This window comes from Streptopelia decaocto (genome assembly GCF_964273445.1).
Source record: "Streptopelia decaocto genome assembly, chromosome: 2".
Lineage (NCBI taxonomy): Eukaryota > Metazoa > Chordata > Aves > Columbiformes > Columbidae > Streptopelia > Streptopelia decaocto.
The window spans coordinates 3537186-3555059 of NC_138655.1; the positions used below are offsets into that span (position 1 = coordinate 3537186).

Consider the following 17874-nt stretch of genomic DNA (forward strand, 5'->3'; position numbering starts at 1 on the left):
AAAGGAGGTTGGAGCATGGAGGGGGTTGGTCTCTTCTACCAAGGAGCAAGTCATAAAACAAGAGGAAAGAGCCTCATGTTGCACCAGGGAAGGTTTAGGTTGGATATTAGGAAAAAAGTCTTCACAGAAAGGGTTGTCAGGCATTGGAACAGGCTGCCCAGAGAAGTGCTGGAGTCACCATCCCTGGAGGTGTCTAAATGCTTTTAGACAAGGTTCTTAGGGACATGGTTTAGTGCTAGAGTTAGGTTATGGTTGGACTCGATGATCCTGAAGGTGTCTTCCAACCAAAATGATTCTATGATGGAAAAGCCCAAGAAGCTCCTTAGCTCCAACATAGAAGATGATCACAGTGAACCAACTGAACTAAAACAAAGAAAATATTTTTACTATTAAAGTCTTGAACAAGGAGATAGAAGATACCAGAATGGAGAGCAGTGTTCTGCCTCTTAATCGTTATTCAGAGCAATGAGTATTTATTATGTGATTGGTTGCCTCTTCATTGAGGGCATGTTTCCAGCTGGAGATGTTCCATGTGCTGTTCTATGGTGTCTCAAGGCATGGACCGCGTGAGGAGCTGGGTCGGTTCAGCCTGGAGAAGGCTGAGAGATCTTATTTATGCTGATAAATGTCTCCAGGGTGGGTGTCAAGAGGATGGACCAGACTCTTTTCAGTGATGCCCAACAATAAGATGAGGGGCAATGGGCACAGACTGAAGCACAGGAGGTTCCATCTGAATATGAGGAGAAACTTCTTTCCTTTGAGGTGCCAAAGCCTGGAACAGGCTGTCCAGAGAGGTTGTGGAGTCTCCTTCTCTGGAGACCTTCAAACCCACCTGGACACATTCCTGTGTGATCTGCTCTGATGAACCTGCTTTAGCAGGTGGGTTGGACGGGATGAGCTTTTGAGGTCCCTTCTAACTCCAGCCATTCTGTGACTTTGTGATTCTGTCTCCAGCCCTGGGAATTTAATGCACTTGCTATAAGATGAAGAGTTAAAAAGTCTGGGACTGGAAGAGTCAGAGATCTGTGCAAGGTCCATGGAATGGAGATTTTGTGGTCGTTGCAAGCAGTCATGTCCCATAATGTCACAACACATGACAAGTGGATTCACCATTTATGCATCCAAGTGACCAAATTTATCAATTTTTTGAGTAATAGGCATTACCAGCTCCTGTCCCATTTCTTTCATGAGTTACCTACTCAAACACAACTTCATCATGCTGTTTTGAAAGAAAATAAATTAAAAGACAAATAAATTACTGAAAATCCAATATTTTTTTTCGCTGAATAAGGGTATTGCTTCTTTATCTTTTCTTTCTCTGCTGTTGACAGTGACCTCTTTGGAGAGAAGCCTTCGATCTCTGGGGACCTCAAATGATACTCAAGAGCTGCAGGATGGACTGTGAGTTTGGTTTGAATTGCTGTAGATCTCCTTTTGTCCCAGCCTTTTCACTACTTTTCCTCATCTATCCTCCTTTTCTTCTATCCGTTTTTTATACCTGGACAATTTTTTTTGTCAAGCTTACTTCATTTTGTTCCTTTCTGTTGGTGATTAATGATGGTAGGACATGTATTGATCGTATAAAGCTTTGCTTGTGCTGGTTTCAGGTGGCAGAGAATGGTAGGTAGATAACAGAAAGTGATGACCCACAGTGTAAGAGGTTTTTCTGTCATTGTATATGTGTTGTTATTTTTTGCTGTTGGTTGTTTTTTTGTTCTTTTAAATTTATTTTAATGTGAAGCCAGGCTAGGTTGCTTGTGTAGTGTTTTTTTTTTTTTTTCCTTTTTTTCTTCTGCCTCCCCTCTTTGCCAAAGATTGTGAATCTAAGAGAAAAAAGAGAGCGAAAAGGTATTTTATAGGCGGAATAGTGTGTTGTGGTGTCAAACCTGCATCACATGGCACAAAACTGCGAAAATGCAACTTCAGTTTCCCTTGCAATAGATACAGTTCATTAAACTCTGTGTTCTAGATATGTGTATACACAAGCACGCACAGTTAGTTTTCATCGTACGCATGCTAATTAGAGAATTAAAATGGCTTTTCCAAATGTAACACGATTTATTAAAGCTGCTTCCCTTAATGCAGCTCGCATGCTAGAATCAAGTGCTTAGGATGTGGCTCTGATTTTGTGTATGTGGCTGGAGTTCCTGCTGAGATTTGACTGTGAACAAAGGGAATAATTTGGTTTCTATTTCTTTATATTGGCTTTATACACTGTAATTTGTCTGGTGGACTTGACCAACCTTCACAGTGCAATATAAACTCTCAGACTGGTTTGCATTCTCTTCTGCTTTCATCAGTGCTTCAGATCTTCTATAATTCACATATGCTCTGTTTTGCAAACTTACGGATTAAAAATGGTAATAGCAATAATAGTCAGAACATTTGGAACTAAATTTAGGAGGTTGGAGAGGATGGAAGAGTAAAAAGGCAGCCTGTGGGGATCCATGTAGTCAGGAAAGATGTCTACATGTACAAAAGTATTTGTAGCATAAAACAAACCCAGCCACTGCTGAACATCCATAACCCAGGAAAGCGTTTCTATCACAGAGAGTATCTATTGTGCTTGTCCTCCTAAACTATTCTTTTATTTATTTATTTATTTTTAATTTAATGATCTATTCCTCAACTCTTCAGCATGCTTCAAAAACACAGTGAGATAATTTTCTTCTTTCCTGAGCAGTTACATAAATAGATGCATATTGCACTAATTGAGATAATTATTTTTAATCTCAGAATTATCATTAGCTGTCCAGATAGTGAAATGCAGCTTATTTTGTTTTTAAGTGTGCTTCTATGCCCCTGTCGTCAGCCCCAGAATTCCTGGATCTGTCTCCTCTTGGTCTTGTCCCTCTTGGTTCATCCAGAAGATATCTCCTGATTTGACTTGTTGCATTTCCAGGTCGAGCAGTTGCAGGATGCCAAGCAAAGAAGGGAGGACCGTCATGTGTCTTCCCCTCAATCATCACATTCTTTTGCCCTGTCCTAACACTGGTTTGTCCTTCGTGTTGCCCATGATTTCATCGCCAGGTGTAGAGAAGGAGCCTTGGATGCTCTACGAGCACCTCTGCCCATCTCTCACAAGAGCTGCACCAGCAAAAAGCAGCACTCCATGAATCATGAGAGCTGGCAGTGCCGCATATATCTCTATGTTCAGGGACAAGCAGAGGGTGAGCTCTGCAGGTGAGACCTTTGTCTGCTTCCCCGGCTGCAAATCATGGCTTAATTTTCCTCCTCTGCCTCTTGACCCCTTGCCTTCAAAGGCTGATGCATGTTTCTCCTTGAACATCCTCTACCTTGGAGCATGGTTGGGCAGCAACGAGTGGACATTTGGTAGGTTTATAGCCTTGGCTATTAGAAAAGTGATAGTATTTTGTGGGTATATAAATAGTAAAATTAGCATTTTCTACTTTTATACTGACTAGGTGACTATCACTGCCTAAAATGAGACTGTTAAGCAGGTGAGGGAAGGCAGAGTATTTGGGAATAGGGATTCACAGTGAACAGTGGTCCTACCATGTAGGACATTTAGCTACAATAGTTCGTATACTGCAAAAATATTTGCTTACCTAGCTGCAGGGTCCTGATAAAACACAAAACAAAACCAAAGTTGCTTGACTCCTCTTCAAATTCATGCAGACTTTCTGCCTCTTATGCACAGGACTTATAATGTCATCAGATGAGTGCAGGCTTCTTACTGTCAGGCTGGGCTATTCCCTTCTCTGAAATGGTTTCTCTCCCTTTGATAGCTGAGTTGTTCAGAATAAGGGATGTATCTGCGGGAAGTGGATTTGGGAGAGTTCATCTCAAACAGAGTCAGTGACACCAACTTGGCTGCTGATGCGTGAGTGGGATATATTAATATATGAGACCTAACAGTGAGTAATCTCTGTCAAAGCTCTTCCCAGACCCAGTGCAAATACTTGTGTGCTATGTGCTTGGAGCTGAAAGTCCTGACAAGTGAAACATAAATGCCCATAAGAACATTTAGATGTTGTTGACTGGATGCAGCTGACCCTGGATTAACTGGGAAGGGAATGAGAGCAAAAAGAAAAAAGGCGCATGGAGCTGGGGTGAGGAGCCTGGACCAGCAGGCAATCCTGACAGATTTCTCCAGTGATGCTTGGCTAAAAACAGCTTGTTAAGTACTGAACGTTGCAGGAAAAATGTTCACTTTTTTTTTTTTTTTAATTTATTTTTCCTGACCTTTGGTTTAATAATCCAAACTCCCAAAGCATTTATCTGTCTCCTTAACCAAAGGATGTGGGGTGAGGGTGTTCTCTGACATTAGACACTGAAGGTAACTAGCTTTTAATTTAAGCAAATACAATTGAATTCCTGAATAAATCACTGTCTACAGGGGAAAGAGAAAACTGGTCTCTATTCTTGTGAGTGGATATGCTGGGAGGAGTGGCTGACACGCCAGAGGCTGTGCTGCCATCCAGAGACCTGGACAGGCTGGAGAGCTGGGTGGGGAAAAATTTAATGAAATATAACAAGGGCAAGTGTAGAGTCTTGTATCTCAGCAGGAACAACCCCAGGTTCCAGTATAAGTTGGGGAATGACCTGTTGAAGAGCAGCATAGGGGAAAGAGACCTGGGGGTCCTGAGGACAGCAGGATGACCATGAGCCAGCACTGGGCCCTTGTGGCCAGGAAGGCCAATGGTACCTGGGTGGTGGTCAGTAGGTTGAGAGAGGTTCTTCTTCCCCTCTATTCTGCCCCCTGAGACCACACCTGGAATATTGTGTCCAGTTCTGGGCCCTTCAGTTCCAGAAGAACGGGGAACTGCTGGAGAGAGTCCAGTGCAGAGCCATGGAGATGCTGAAGGGAGTGGAGCATCTTCTGTGTGAAGAAAGGCTGAGGGAGCTGGGGCTCTGGAGCTTGGAGAAGAGGAGACTGAGGGGGAACCTCATTAATGTTTACAGTTATATAAAGGGTGAGTGTCAGGAGGATGGAGCCAGGCTCTTCTCAGTGACAACCAATGATAGGACAAGGGGTAATGGGTTCAAACTGGAACACAAGAGGTTCCACTTAAATTTGAGAAAAAACTTAGTGAGGGTGCCAGAGCCTAGAACAGGCTGCCCAGGGAGGTTGTGGAGTCTCCGTCTCTGCAGACATTCAAACCTGCCTGAACACCTTCCTGTGTAACCTCATCTGGGTGTTCGGGCTCTAGCGGGGGGATTGGACTGGATGAGCTTTTGAGGTCCATTTCTATCCCTGACATTCTGTGATTCTATGATATGCCTGGTTTGTCTCCCAACACCCTCAAAAAAGGGGCTGGAAATGAAAGCTTCCCTGTAACCTGAGTAATTCTCCCTGGGCAATATGATACTCCATCCTGTATCAGTCTTACTCACTATTCTTTGATTACTGATCCAGCACATCAAGTGTGAAAGATGCCTTTGCCCAGCTGAGCATACTGCAAAATGTCCATGTCCATGCTGCAAAATGTATTGATTTCTCCTGATTTGAGGAAAAGCCCAAATTTGACCTTCCCCCTCCCTTCTTCCATTGACATTTTTTTTTTTATGTGCACATTATTGAAATATGTGGGGTTTTTTTGTGCAACTGAGAGATGGTTCAGCTCTACATATGTACAAAGTGTGAAAATAAACCCACTTTTCTGATTGAATTGATACAGCAGTTCTGGTTAAGATGATGCACAACACAGAATTCCCATGGCCACAGCCTGAATGTCCCATCTGAGTGGTATTAGTGAATACATATCCATGAAGTATTCACTGTCTGCAGAACACTGACAAGACACATAATACTTTAATGATTTCATTAGGATTATACTGCAGGACTGATTGTGGTGCAGGGACTGCAAAGGAGTTTCCAAGTATTTTCCAAATGAAAAGCTCAGTTTGGGATCTGAGCTGCTTGGAGGTGAGACAAAGGCAACGGTCATGGAAGAGGCCAAACATGCAGTTTTTGGATTGCTCCTCATACCTGCCTTTTGGCCAAACATTAACCTCACAGAGCACCTGTTTTCCATGGTTCTGTGAATTATGCCAAAATACGGAGATGGTTTGTCACATTCTTGGCTGGAATTAGCAGGAACTTCATCTTCTTCACCCTTCCCCACGCAATTTGCCACGTTGCCGGAAGAATTTTTGCATAGTGAGTAAAATCACTTCATCCGTTTATTTTGCCATCACACGACCCTGAAATCAAGTGATACCTATGGCGAAGCACAACTGATGAGACATATGCAAGATGCCCCATTTGGGGTTAGAAAAGCATCCCTTGTCCAAGCTTAAAGCCTCTCTGAACAGCAAAAGTCAACTGAGGAATGACAATGAGCACTTCAGTCCACTCAGGCTCAGTCCAGGGTGGCTTGCTGGATTTGTATAAGCACTTTTGGAACATGGTAGCATTCAGGACACGGTCTTTAATCTAGGGCAGATTGGACACAACCATGGTGCTTGCTTGACACAGGTTGTTCATATCACCTTTGTTATGGATAAGACCCCTAGAGATAGGTGTCTATGTGAGCTCAGTGAATGGTTGTCTCTCAAGCTTCAGCTCATCCTGATAAGACAGGTGACTCTTGAGGCTATTGAGATGTTTCATGGAGCATAAGTCTTATGGTCCATGAGGGACCTGGGAGGTTCAGCCTGGAGAACAGGAGGCTGAGGGGAGACCTTCTGATCTCTGAATTGCCTGAAAGGAGGCTGGAGCATGGAGGGGCTTGATCTCTTCTTCAAGGAATAAGCAATAGGATGAGAGGAGGCAGCCTCTAGTTGCAGCAGGGAAGATTTAGATTGGATATTAGGAAAAACTTCTTCCTGGAAAGTTTTGTCAGGCATTGGAACAGGCTGCCCTGGGCAGTGGTGGAGTCACCAACCCTGGAGATGTTTAAAAGCTGCTTAGATGAGGTTCTTAGGGACATGGTTTAGTGACAATTTTAGGTTAACAATTGGACTTTATGACCAAAATGATTCTGTGATTCTATGGTTCTGTGATTCTATGTGGGGCTGGCAGTTTTGGCACAATACTTGGACTTCATTCTCTTCTGAAACAACAGCTGTAGGCCTGGTAGCACCCTAGGACATCTGAAATGATACTAGATGTCCCCATGAATTATATGGGGGAATTACCATTGGTAGTTTACCTTCAGGCTGTATGATTGTGTCTACAAGCTTCACCATCCTCCTGGGGAGGCAGATGAATCCATTCTCCTCAGCTTTCTGAATTGCCATAAAACAATAAAGGTTTTTAGTTTTCCTCAATTAAATTATTTATGCATATTGTTTCCTCTTTCCTTTCCTGTCTTAGCTGTCTATTTTATAAGTTGGAGGTAGCGCTTAAAAAAAAACATTAGATTTTTTTAAAGCTTCTGTTAAAAAATGTTTTCCTTAGGAATGCAGATTCCTTTAGAGCAGAAAGATATTTTAAAGCCACATTTACTGAAAGAAGATTTTTTAAGTAAATCAGACAGAAGCTTTTAAGTGTCAGCATGTTTAATTAAGGGTAGGATTTAATAATATTTTATATGGTTTTGTTAGACTGCTTGTATAAGCTTAAAAAAAAAAGGAGATTTCCATAAATATTTTGAAATGTCGTTTTGATTCTGTTAATATGTTAAACCCTTCAAAGTAATACCTTCCCTGTTCAACTCAAAGTGGTCGGATTAACTTTATCTATCCTCCATTTATCGCTGCTGGCATCAATTTCTGACATGAAAAACCTTCTAGGTTTGGCAGTAAAAATGGGTTGCCAGATTGCAACATTTGCATTTAACTGTATAATACACTCACTGCATTTATAACTGTATTTATGTGACACTTAAGAATCCCAGAGCTCCAGATACAAGTGACATCTCTGTGATAAATTACAAAAGCTGGTGATGAACTACAGAACTCTCCAATGATGATAAATTCATCTGCTTTTGACCACCTTCCCTGCTTAGAGAGGTCCTTGGAGTCTTCCTTCACATGCCTGAACAGTTTCTAATGGTCACTACAAATCAATCTGTCAGAGAAGTTTTTTCTTTTCAGCGTTTTCCTCCCAAATTGCCCTTGCCAGAGGTCTTGATGGCCAGAAACCTTGGCCAAAGCAATAGCGTCTTCTCACATCAAGATAGCCTTTGGAAGTAGGCTGTGAATTTTAAGCCACTGAGTGATGGAGTGATGATTAGTGATATGTGGCAAATGACGGATGCTCCAGGAGATGCATGCATGGGGGCAAGGAAAGATGTCATCTGGGGGATAAGCAACTATATCCTCTTGAAGGTCTTTCATTGCTGCTGCTTCTTACATTGGGTTTTTTTTGTTGTTGTTCTTCTGAGTCTTTTTATGCTTTCATGTCTCAGCTTGTGATTTCTGGTCTCTCCTCAGTGTTGTGTTGAGTCAAGAAATCAAGACCCTGGGAGCCCAGTTGCTGCTGGTATCTCTGGAGGTGAAAGTTGGGTTGCATGGGAGCCCCAGGCCTCCCACATATCCTTGTTCCCACCTCCAGTTTGCAGATTTGCCCTTCAGCTTTAGCTCCAGCTGTTTAAGTTTGCAGATTATACTAAATTTGGTGGGAATGTTGATCTGCTGGAGGGTAGGAAGGCCATACAGAGGGATCTGGACCGACTGGATTGACGGACTGAGGCCAGTTGTATGAGGTTCAACAAGGTCAAGTGACGGGTCCCGCACTTGGGTCACAACAAACCCAGGCAGTGCTACAGGCTCAGAGAAGAGTGGCTGGAAAGTGCCTGGGGGAAAAGGACATGGGGGTGTTGGTGACAGTGACTGAACATGAGCCAGTGTGTGCCCCGGTGGCCAAGAGGCCACCAGCATCCTGGCTTGTGTCAGTAATAGTGTGGCCAGCAGGACTAGACAAGTGATTGTACAACTGTATTCAATGCTGTTGAGGCCCCACCTTGAATCCCATGTTCAGTTTTGGGCCCTTCAGTAAAAGAAGGGCATTGAAATACTAGATAGAGTGCAGAGGAGGTGATGAAGCTGGTGAGGGATCTGGAGCACAAGTGTGATGGGAGTGGCTGAGGGACCTGGGGCGTTCAGCTTGGAGAACAGGAGCTGAGGGGAGACCTTCTGATCTCTGAACTGCCTGAAAGGAGGCTGGAGCATGGAGGGGGTTGGACTCTTCTCCCAAGTAACAAGTGATGGGACAAGAGGAAACGGCCTCAAGTTGTGCCAGGGGAGGTTTATATTGGATATTAGGAAAAAATTCTTCACGGAAAGGGTTGTTGGGCATTGGAACAGGCTGCCCAGGGCAGTGGTGGAGTCATCATCCCTGGAGGGGTTTAAAAGGCATTTAGACGAGGTACTTAGGGACATGGTCTAGTGGTAGAGACAGGTTAGGTTATGGTTGGACTCAATGATCTTGAGGGTCTCTTCCAACTGAAACGGTTCTGTGATTCTTTTCTGTGCTTCTAAGCACCGTGGCTGTGACATCTTCAGGGCAGAGAGGGTCTGAAGAACAGAAGTCTGTCACCACAGTGCGAACAGTTCCTTGCCCGCTCACTCAAAGAACAAGTTCTGAAGTAACGTCTCATGGTCTTTATGCTATTCAGATGACAGATCTTGGTAAACAAAGAGAAGACTCTTGTCTTCTGCCAGTGACTAGATGTTGTAAGAATAAACCTTCTCCCCACCCCATGCGTCCATTTCATTTGGTGCCTTCAGTGAAAAGTGTATGTTCCCATTTTGGAATCCAACTGCATCCTCAACCAAACTCTCTATTTGTATTAATCGCAAGACAATTTTACACTAATAGAAATGTAGCTGGATATTGCCATGTGTAAAAATACTGTCATGTTTGGTCTTTTCATAAGTTTATTCTAAGATGTTTATCTGAGAAACACTGAACTCACATTGATGTTATTTTACTTTTTGTTTTGTGGGTGACAGCAGGAGGAATAAATAAATAGAATAAAAGACTCCCATTCCAGCTCTTGGACTACCATGATAACAGCGATACTTTCACTATTTTTTCTGAAGTCTTTCTGAGCTTAATCAATGACACATATTCAGATCTCCTCTCCTATTATTAGTCAAAATATTAATGATTTTAAATGTTGGGTTTTCTTCTTTTGCCATTTTCATATATTGAAAAAGATATGTGGTATATGACCAGGTTAAAGATTGGCATTTTTAGTCAACAGAGCAAAATTTATCCTCCCTTGCCTCAAAAAACAAACCAGCTTATTATATTTTGCCTCTTTCCCCCTGCAGTTAGAGATAATGGAAGACGAATTCACATTCTGTTAGCATAGCCTGCTGAGGGCAAATAATGTTTTTATTTGGGTTGAAACATCCAAGGGCGAGAAGTTTATCTTATGACTTGAGATCCTTATTGGGGTGACTTGCCTGTGGATTTATAAGCCCAAGTTTTATAAACTTTTGGAGACCAAAACCCAATTCCTGGAGGCGAGGACAGGACGTCTGCGTGTTTATGGTAAATTTTTATGCCCATAGTTATACATTCAGCGATGCAGTTCATGTTGATTGACTTGAGGACCCGTGGGATGAAGTTTTGTTTAATAATTCATGGATGCAGGCATGGAGTGCGTGGTTGTCAGCATCCATTCTGCTGTGGAATCCTTCAGGGCTCTGACATGCTAATCCAAATGATGTAATCTTTATTGGAATACTTTTGTTGGCTTTGTGGAAGGTCTCATTTATTCCCCGAGTCTTAACGCTGGCCACGAAGCCAGGAGCAGCGGTCTCGTCAATGAGAATGATGTCTGTCGTGATCTGTGGCTTTGGCTGATCCGTTCAGTCACATTTCTGCAGGCTGTCTATGGAAGCAATTAACATCCTCTGAAAGGTTTGCTGGGTCTGAGAGGAAAAGAAAAAAAAGAAGTAAAAAAAGAAGAGTCAGATCTCAGAAAAGAGCATGAGAATCTGCCAAGCTATTGCTTGCTGGACGAGTCACTCTGACTTGCTAATATCACTGTGTTTTTTTCACTGCAATGGTTTAATGGATGAGTCAGAGAGTCATAGAATCATTTTGGTTGGAAGATACCATCAAGACCATTGAGTCCAACCACTGAACCATATCCCTAAGAACCTCATCTACCATGCTCAGTCAAGGCCGTAGTAAACCCTCTGCATAGAGACTCTTGTCTTCCCACCATTGGAGGCACCACCAGGGGTTAGTCAGATCTTTATGCAATGGGTACGGACATCAGATGTTTTAACTGAGTAAGGACATAGTTTTCAACAAGGAACACTTCCACAGAGCATTAGTAAGAGAGCAGGAGGAAATCTCATTGGGGATTGGGTTTAAATATTTTTTCCTACCTTGTTTGAAGTGGAACTAGATAAGCCAGGTGAGGATGCTCTTTGGGAAAATGTCTTGGAGGAAGTGAATAATGCCAGATGAAAACTACAAAGAAAGTGAAAGAGAAGCGAAGGCTGCTTTCAAGAAATTATAATTTTACTACAGCATTGACTGCTTTTTAGTAATGTCACAGCTTTTGCAATTTAGCTTGTGACTTAGGAGATTTATTCCAGGAAGTGCTTGCAATCAACCATGGGTCCGTGACCTCCTCTTGAATAACCAAGCTGAAGGTCAAGTGTTTGACAAACATGCGTGTTTTATTTTTAAAGAAGTCAAACCTCAAGGGGATTATACATGTTTACCAGGACATTTTATATCGCTGTCTCATTATATTCTCTCTCCCAGTGTTCACTAAACACAGATGCAATTTCTATATGGAGAGCTTGCCTGTTCACATCCCGTGATCTTCATGCATTCAGTCTTGCAGAATAATGAACAAGTGATGTCATGCCTCTCTCCTAGATTGCAATGTCACAGCATGGGAATTTTCTTTCTAGATTTAAGATAATGAGGGAAAAAACAAAAACAATCTTAGTTCTCCAGTAGACATCCTTAGGGGTTAAACAAGCCGAGGAGGAATTTTCATCCTCCTTTTAAACTTATTTTATTAGTATTAGTACAGTAAATAATTCCAGAAGGTTAAGACTGTACACATGAACCCTTGCACTTTGCAACAGTAAACAGTTCAATAAAGTTTGAATATTTGAGAACCATGAGTGCTGTGCACTTGGTCCCATGGCAACAACCACGTTATGCGAGGCACAGGCAAAGGAATCAAACTTGTTAAAGCATTCAAAAGGTATAAGTTTCAATGAGTTAGTTTGCTTTCAACTGTATTTCTACTTTTCTTTCTCTTAAGCTGCAGGAAACAGTAACCCTGCATGCCGAAGTCTTGTTTAACACCCTTTTAGATGGTGTTCAAATGATAATATCCTCCCTTTTGGATGAAAAATCATAGAATCGTTTCAGTTGGAAGAGACCCTCAGGATCATTGAGTCCAACCGTAACCTAACCTAACTCTAGCACTAAATCGTGTCCCTAAGAACATCGTTTAAATGTCTTCTAAACACCTCCAGGGATGGTGACTCCACCACTTCCCTGGGCAGCCTGTTCCAATGCCCAACAACCCTTTCCGTGAAGAATTTTTTCCTTGTATCCAATCTAAACCTCCCCTGGTGCTACTTGAGGCCATTTCCTCTCGTCCTACCACTTACTGCTTTTGAGAAGAGACGAACCCCTCTACCCACCAACCCCCTTTCAGGTAGTTGTAGACAATGAGGAGGTCTCCCCTCAGCCTCCTTTTCTTCAGGCTAAACAGCCCCAGTTCCCTCAGCCACTCTTCATAAGACTTGTGCTCCAGCCCCTCACCAGCTTTGAGAAATCTGTTGCCTTTAGAGGAGGTGATTGTGTCTGGAGTCCAGTCTTACTTCTTGGAAGCAAAACCTGAGGTGGAGGAGAAATAAAAACACAGCAGGAGAAGAAAGAGCAGCAGCTTTTGGGTTTGGTGCTGACTCCCAAGAGGTGTAAACTGAAAAATCTTGGGTTTGACCAAAAATAGCATGTAGCCCATCAGTGCTGCCTAGCAAGCGTGTACCACCCTTGAGCCAAAATGCTGCTTTTAGATACGTTTTTGAGCGTGGCTTTATGCAGGACTTCAGAGGAAGGTGATTGAGGCGATTAAGCAAAGAACTAAAAGGAAAGGGGCAATACAATTGGCTGTAAGTTTGATCAATACAAATAATGCTACCTGTGGGATTGAGGCAGGTAAATTAGTGTCACTCATTCAGGTGACCCTGTCTCTAGTGGAAGGAAGGAGATAAGAGTGGAAAGCCAACCTTGCATGGCAGATGCAGGTACAGATACAGATTGTGCACCTTGAATATTGTGTTCAGATTTGGGCCACTTATGACAAGAAAGCCCTTGAGGTGCTGGAGTGAGTTGAGAGACGTGAACAGAGCTGGGAAAGGGGCTGGAGCACAAGAGTGATGGGAGCTGCCTGAAAGGAGGTTGGAGCATGGAGGGGATTGGTCTCTTCTCCCAAGTAACAAGTGACAGAATGAGAGGAAATGGCCTCAAGTTGTGCCAGGGGAGGTTTAGATTGGATATTAGGAAAAGTTTCTTCATGGAAAGGGTTGTCAGGCATTGTAACAGGCTGCCCAGGGCAGTGGTGGAGTCACCATCCCTGGAGGGGGTTAAAAGACATGTAGACATAGTACTTAGGGATGTGGTTAGTGATGAACTTGACAGTATTAGGTTATGGTTGGACTCGATGATCTTGAGGGTCTTTTCCAACCAAAATTATTCTATGGTTCTGTGACTGTGCAGTCTCAGGTGAACCAGCAGAAGTTGGGGTTGTATTGGCAGAGATCGGCGCTAACATGACTTGAGCACTGTAAAAACTCGTGGCTGTGTATGGACTCCCAAGAAGTGTAAGAGGTTCGTGGAGTTGATGCTTCAAGGGCTTCTTGCTGTTTTGCCGTATTTTTCCCATGTGAAGCTCTAAGTGCACTTTTTTTCCTATCAGTCTAATTACATAGTAACGAAGTCTGATGCCTGACATTTTTGTTGTGTGTTTATGGTACTGCACATGATTGCAGTTGTGTTATTATACGGCAAGTTTAGAGATAAAACCACCTCAGATGATTCGATTGGTGATGATGGATCATTTCTGTACGTGGACCATTTAACCATCTGAGCTAGCAGATTGCAAATGGGATTTAATATGAGTTGGTATTAACTTCTGAGATGTTTGAGAAAGTGGGCAAAACAGAGTTATTTGCCAAAAAGCAGGTTACAGTGGCAAGTTCACGGGAGATTTAGGTTATGGTGTTGCTAAAGCCCCTCAGCCTCTCCTGCTTGATTTGCATCTGGAGTAGAGGGAAAATCCAGCTATGTCACATTGTCTGAAGAACACAAATGAAAGAATGTAAGATTATTGAATTGCTGAGCATGGCGAATTCCCCCAAGCCTTGTAGAATAATGTATTTCAGTGATGCCGTACAGTTTATAAAGGTCAGTTTGCACTTCAATTACAAATCTAGGTTTAAAGGTTGTAAAGGACACAGGAAAAAATAGCAATTTCTTTCTTTTTTTTTTTCTATTGTAATTACCTTTTGGAATGCTGATAATATTTCAGACTCATTTGTAAAAAGATTTCACAGTACTATAGCAACAGGCATTCTAAAAGCCTCAGTTCAAATGCTGAAAATCTCGGTCCTAGTTTTATTTCTCCATTTTGCAGATGGACAAAATAAGCCTTGTGAGTTTTTAAGGTTTTCCAGTGAATTAATCACAGAGTTGAGAAGCATTCTTGTATGAAAGGTTCAGTCAAATAGCAAACCAAGTTTAATTAAACAGAAGCCACATATATTTTTTTCTCCTTATCCTTTTTTACCAGCATTCTGGTTGTTAATCTTCTTTATTGAATATGATTTCACACTGTGCTGGGAGCGCAGGGTCTTTGCATCCTGGTTAAATTTAGAGTTGACTGCAATGACAAGAAAAAAGGTTTCCGGCAATGAGGAAATGACCAGAAAAAAAGGAATAACCTTTTTCTCCTGTAGAGATATGATTCGAACAGGACAAGAAATGTTAGTTTTAAGGCAGTGTGTGTTTTACCCAGGTGCTGCCTCACCATCCCCTGGCTCCATAAATGTCTCCTCTTTTTCTTGGCCATGCCTGGATGACCATGCTGCTAACAAGCCATGAAAAGAAAAAAAAATGGTTCACAGGATAAGGTTACTGCATTAGATGACCAGATCAGGGAAGGGAAAAATTTAATGAAATATGACAAAGGAAAGTGTAGAGTATTGCATCTGGATACAAACAACCCCAGGTTCCAGTATAAGTTAGGGAATGACCTATTAGAGATCAGTGTAGGGAAAGGGACCCGGGGGTCCTGGTGGACAGCAGGATGACCATGAGCCAGCACTGGGCCCTTGTGACCAGGAAGGCCAATGGCATCCTGGGGTGTATAAGAAGGGGGGTGATTAGTAGGTCGAGAGAGGTTCTCCTTCCCTTCTACTCTGTCCTGGTGAGACCACACCTGGAATATTGTGTCTAGTTCTGGGCCCCTGAGTTCCAGAAGGACAGAGAACTGCTGGAGAGAGTCCACGCAGGGCAACAAAGATGCTGAAAGGAGTGGAGCATCTCCCGTGTGAGGAAAGGCTGAGGGAGCTGGGGCTCTGTAGCTTGGAGAAGAGGAGACTGAGGGGTGACCTCATTAATGTTTACAGATATATAAAGGGCGAGTGTTACGAGGATGGAGCCAGGCTCGGTTGTGGAGTATCCTATTCTGGAGGCATTCAAGACCTGCCTGGACACCTTCCTGTGTAGCCTCATCTAGGTGTTCCTGCTCCGGCAGGGGGATTGGACTGGATGATCTTTCTAGGTCCCTTCCAATCCCTAACATTCTGTGATTCTGTGATTCTATGATCATGCTAATTATGATGCTGAAAAGTGAATTTGAGTGGATCCAGCTAAATTATTGCATTCTCAGGCTGGTAGAGGATTTTTTTTTCTCTTGCATCAGCTCCTTCCCTTGACACATGTGCTGCAGTCTATTTTATGTGTATCTTCGTTCAACCAATTATGCCTGAGAGATGGACAATTAAAAAAGCATCTGTTTTTACAGCAAGAGCGCTGCTGCCTCTGGCGTTTTATTTGCCATAGTGGTTTTCTACACAGGCGAGTAAGATGAGCAGTGGGGAAATGGGGTCATAAGGAAATAAAAAAAATAAAGAAAAGAAAACTTGGAAGTTGCTCTTCTGAAAACTTTTCTGTACATGTGCCTCCTGAGCCAACTGCCCCTGTTTAAACAGCAAGACATTGAACAAATGGATTGATAACAGGATTGATCTACCTGGTGGGCAACTGGTCTTTGCAGTTTGCTGCTGCTGTTTGTGAGATAAGCGGTTGGAAATAGAAACATTTTTGGGTGTCATACTGGGCACGTGTCACCCAACATGGTTTCTTCAACAGTCACACAGCGTCTGAGAAGAGTCAGGATTCTTCTGCCCACTTCTGCCTCTGGCAAAACAAAGGATGAATGGGTGGGTGGATGGGTGGATGGATGGATGGATGCTTTGGGTGGAGGTGATGGGCTCCAGGACTGTAGGTTTTCCTTGCCCTGCCTTGTAGGAAATGTCACATAGCTCATTGATGCAGGAGGAGAGAGAAGCCAAGAGATGTAGGGAACTGGAGCTGTTTAGCCTTAAGAACAGGAGCTGAGGGGAGACCTCCTCACTCTCTGCAACTGCCTGAAAGGAGGGTTGTTGGAAAGGGTTGTTGGGCATTGGAACAGGCTGCCCAGGGCAGTGGTGGAGTTACCATCCCTGGAGGGGTTTCAAAGGCATTTAGACAAGGTTCCTAGGGACATGGTTTAGCACTGGTTAGGTTATGGTTGGGCTCAATGATCCTGATGGTGTCTTCCAACTGAAACGACTTTATGATTCTATGATTCTGTGATTCTATGAATATTTACCATGTATGTTCATATATCCAGGCTGCAGCTGAGGGGTTGGCATGTGAGTCAACAACTCTAAGCAAACTCCAAGCAGAAGTCATGGCCAAACCCACCTATTTCCTGTAAAATAACTATTCTTGCTGTTGTTTCTTCAGTATAGCAGGTGATTAAAAGGCATATAGATGAGGTTCTTAGGGACATGGTTTAGTTACGTTATGGTTGGACTCGATGATCCTGAGGGTCTCTTCCAACCAAAGTGTTTCTATGATTCTGTGATTCATCTGTTAACTTTTGGATCAATCTCATTTCCCAAATCTAAGCTCACTTGCCACCCAAGCCTGGAGAATTTAGAGTCTTACATCTGGGTGGGAACAACCCCAGGTTCCAGTATAGGTTGGGGAATGACCTATTAGAGATCAGTGTAGGGGAAAGTGACCTGGGGGTCCTGGAGGACAGCAGGATGACTATGAGCCAGCACTGTGCCCATGTGGCCAGGAAGGCCAATGGTACCTGGGGTGGATTAGAAGGGGGGTGGTCAGTAGGTCAGAGAGATTCTCCTTCCCCTCTGCTCTGCCCTGGTGAGACCACACCTGGAATATTGTGTCCAGTTCTGGGCCCCTCAGTTCCAGAAGGACAGAGAACTGCTGGAGAGAGTCCAACGCAGGGCAACAAAGATGCTGAAGGGAGTGGAGCATCTCCTGTGTGAGGAAAGGCTGAGGGAGCTGGGTCTCTTTAACTTGGAAAAGAGAAGACTGAGGGGTGACCTTATTAGTGTCTACAAATATATAAAGGGTGAGTAACAACCAATGGTAGGACAAGGGGCAATGGGTTTAAACTGGAACACAAGAGGTTCCACTTATATTTGAGAAGAAACTTCTTCTCAATGAGGGTGCCAGAGCCTGGACCAGGCTGCCCGGGGTGGTTGTGGAGTCTCCTTCTCTGCAGACATTCAAACCTGCCTGGACACCTTCCCGTGTAACCTCGTCTGGGTGTTCCTGCTCTGGTGGGGGGATTGGACTGGACTGGATGAGCTTTGAGGTCCCTTCCAATCCCTGACATTCTGTAATTCTATGATTCTGTAATTCAGGGGATTGGCTGTAGTGTTGCCACC

General features: G+C 43.3%; 1 protein-coding gene across 4 annotated transcripts in view; it reads left to right on the forward strand.

Moving 5' to 3' along the window:
- The window catches only part of TSNARE1 (t-SNARE domain containing 1), a 531215-nt gene that overhangs the window by 193130 nt on the left and 320211 nt on the right, over positions 1-17874 (forward strand). For all 4 annotated transcript variants that reach the window (XM_082045886.1, XM_082045889.1, XM_082045887.1 and 1 more), the window contains one exon: positions 1332-1401. In XM_082045886.1, coding sequence (XP_081902012.1) covers positions 1332-1401 — 70 coding nt within the window. The remainder of the gene's footprint in view (positions 1-1331; positions 1402-17874) is intronic.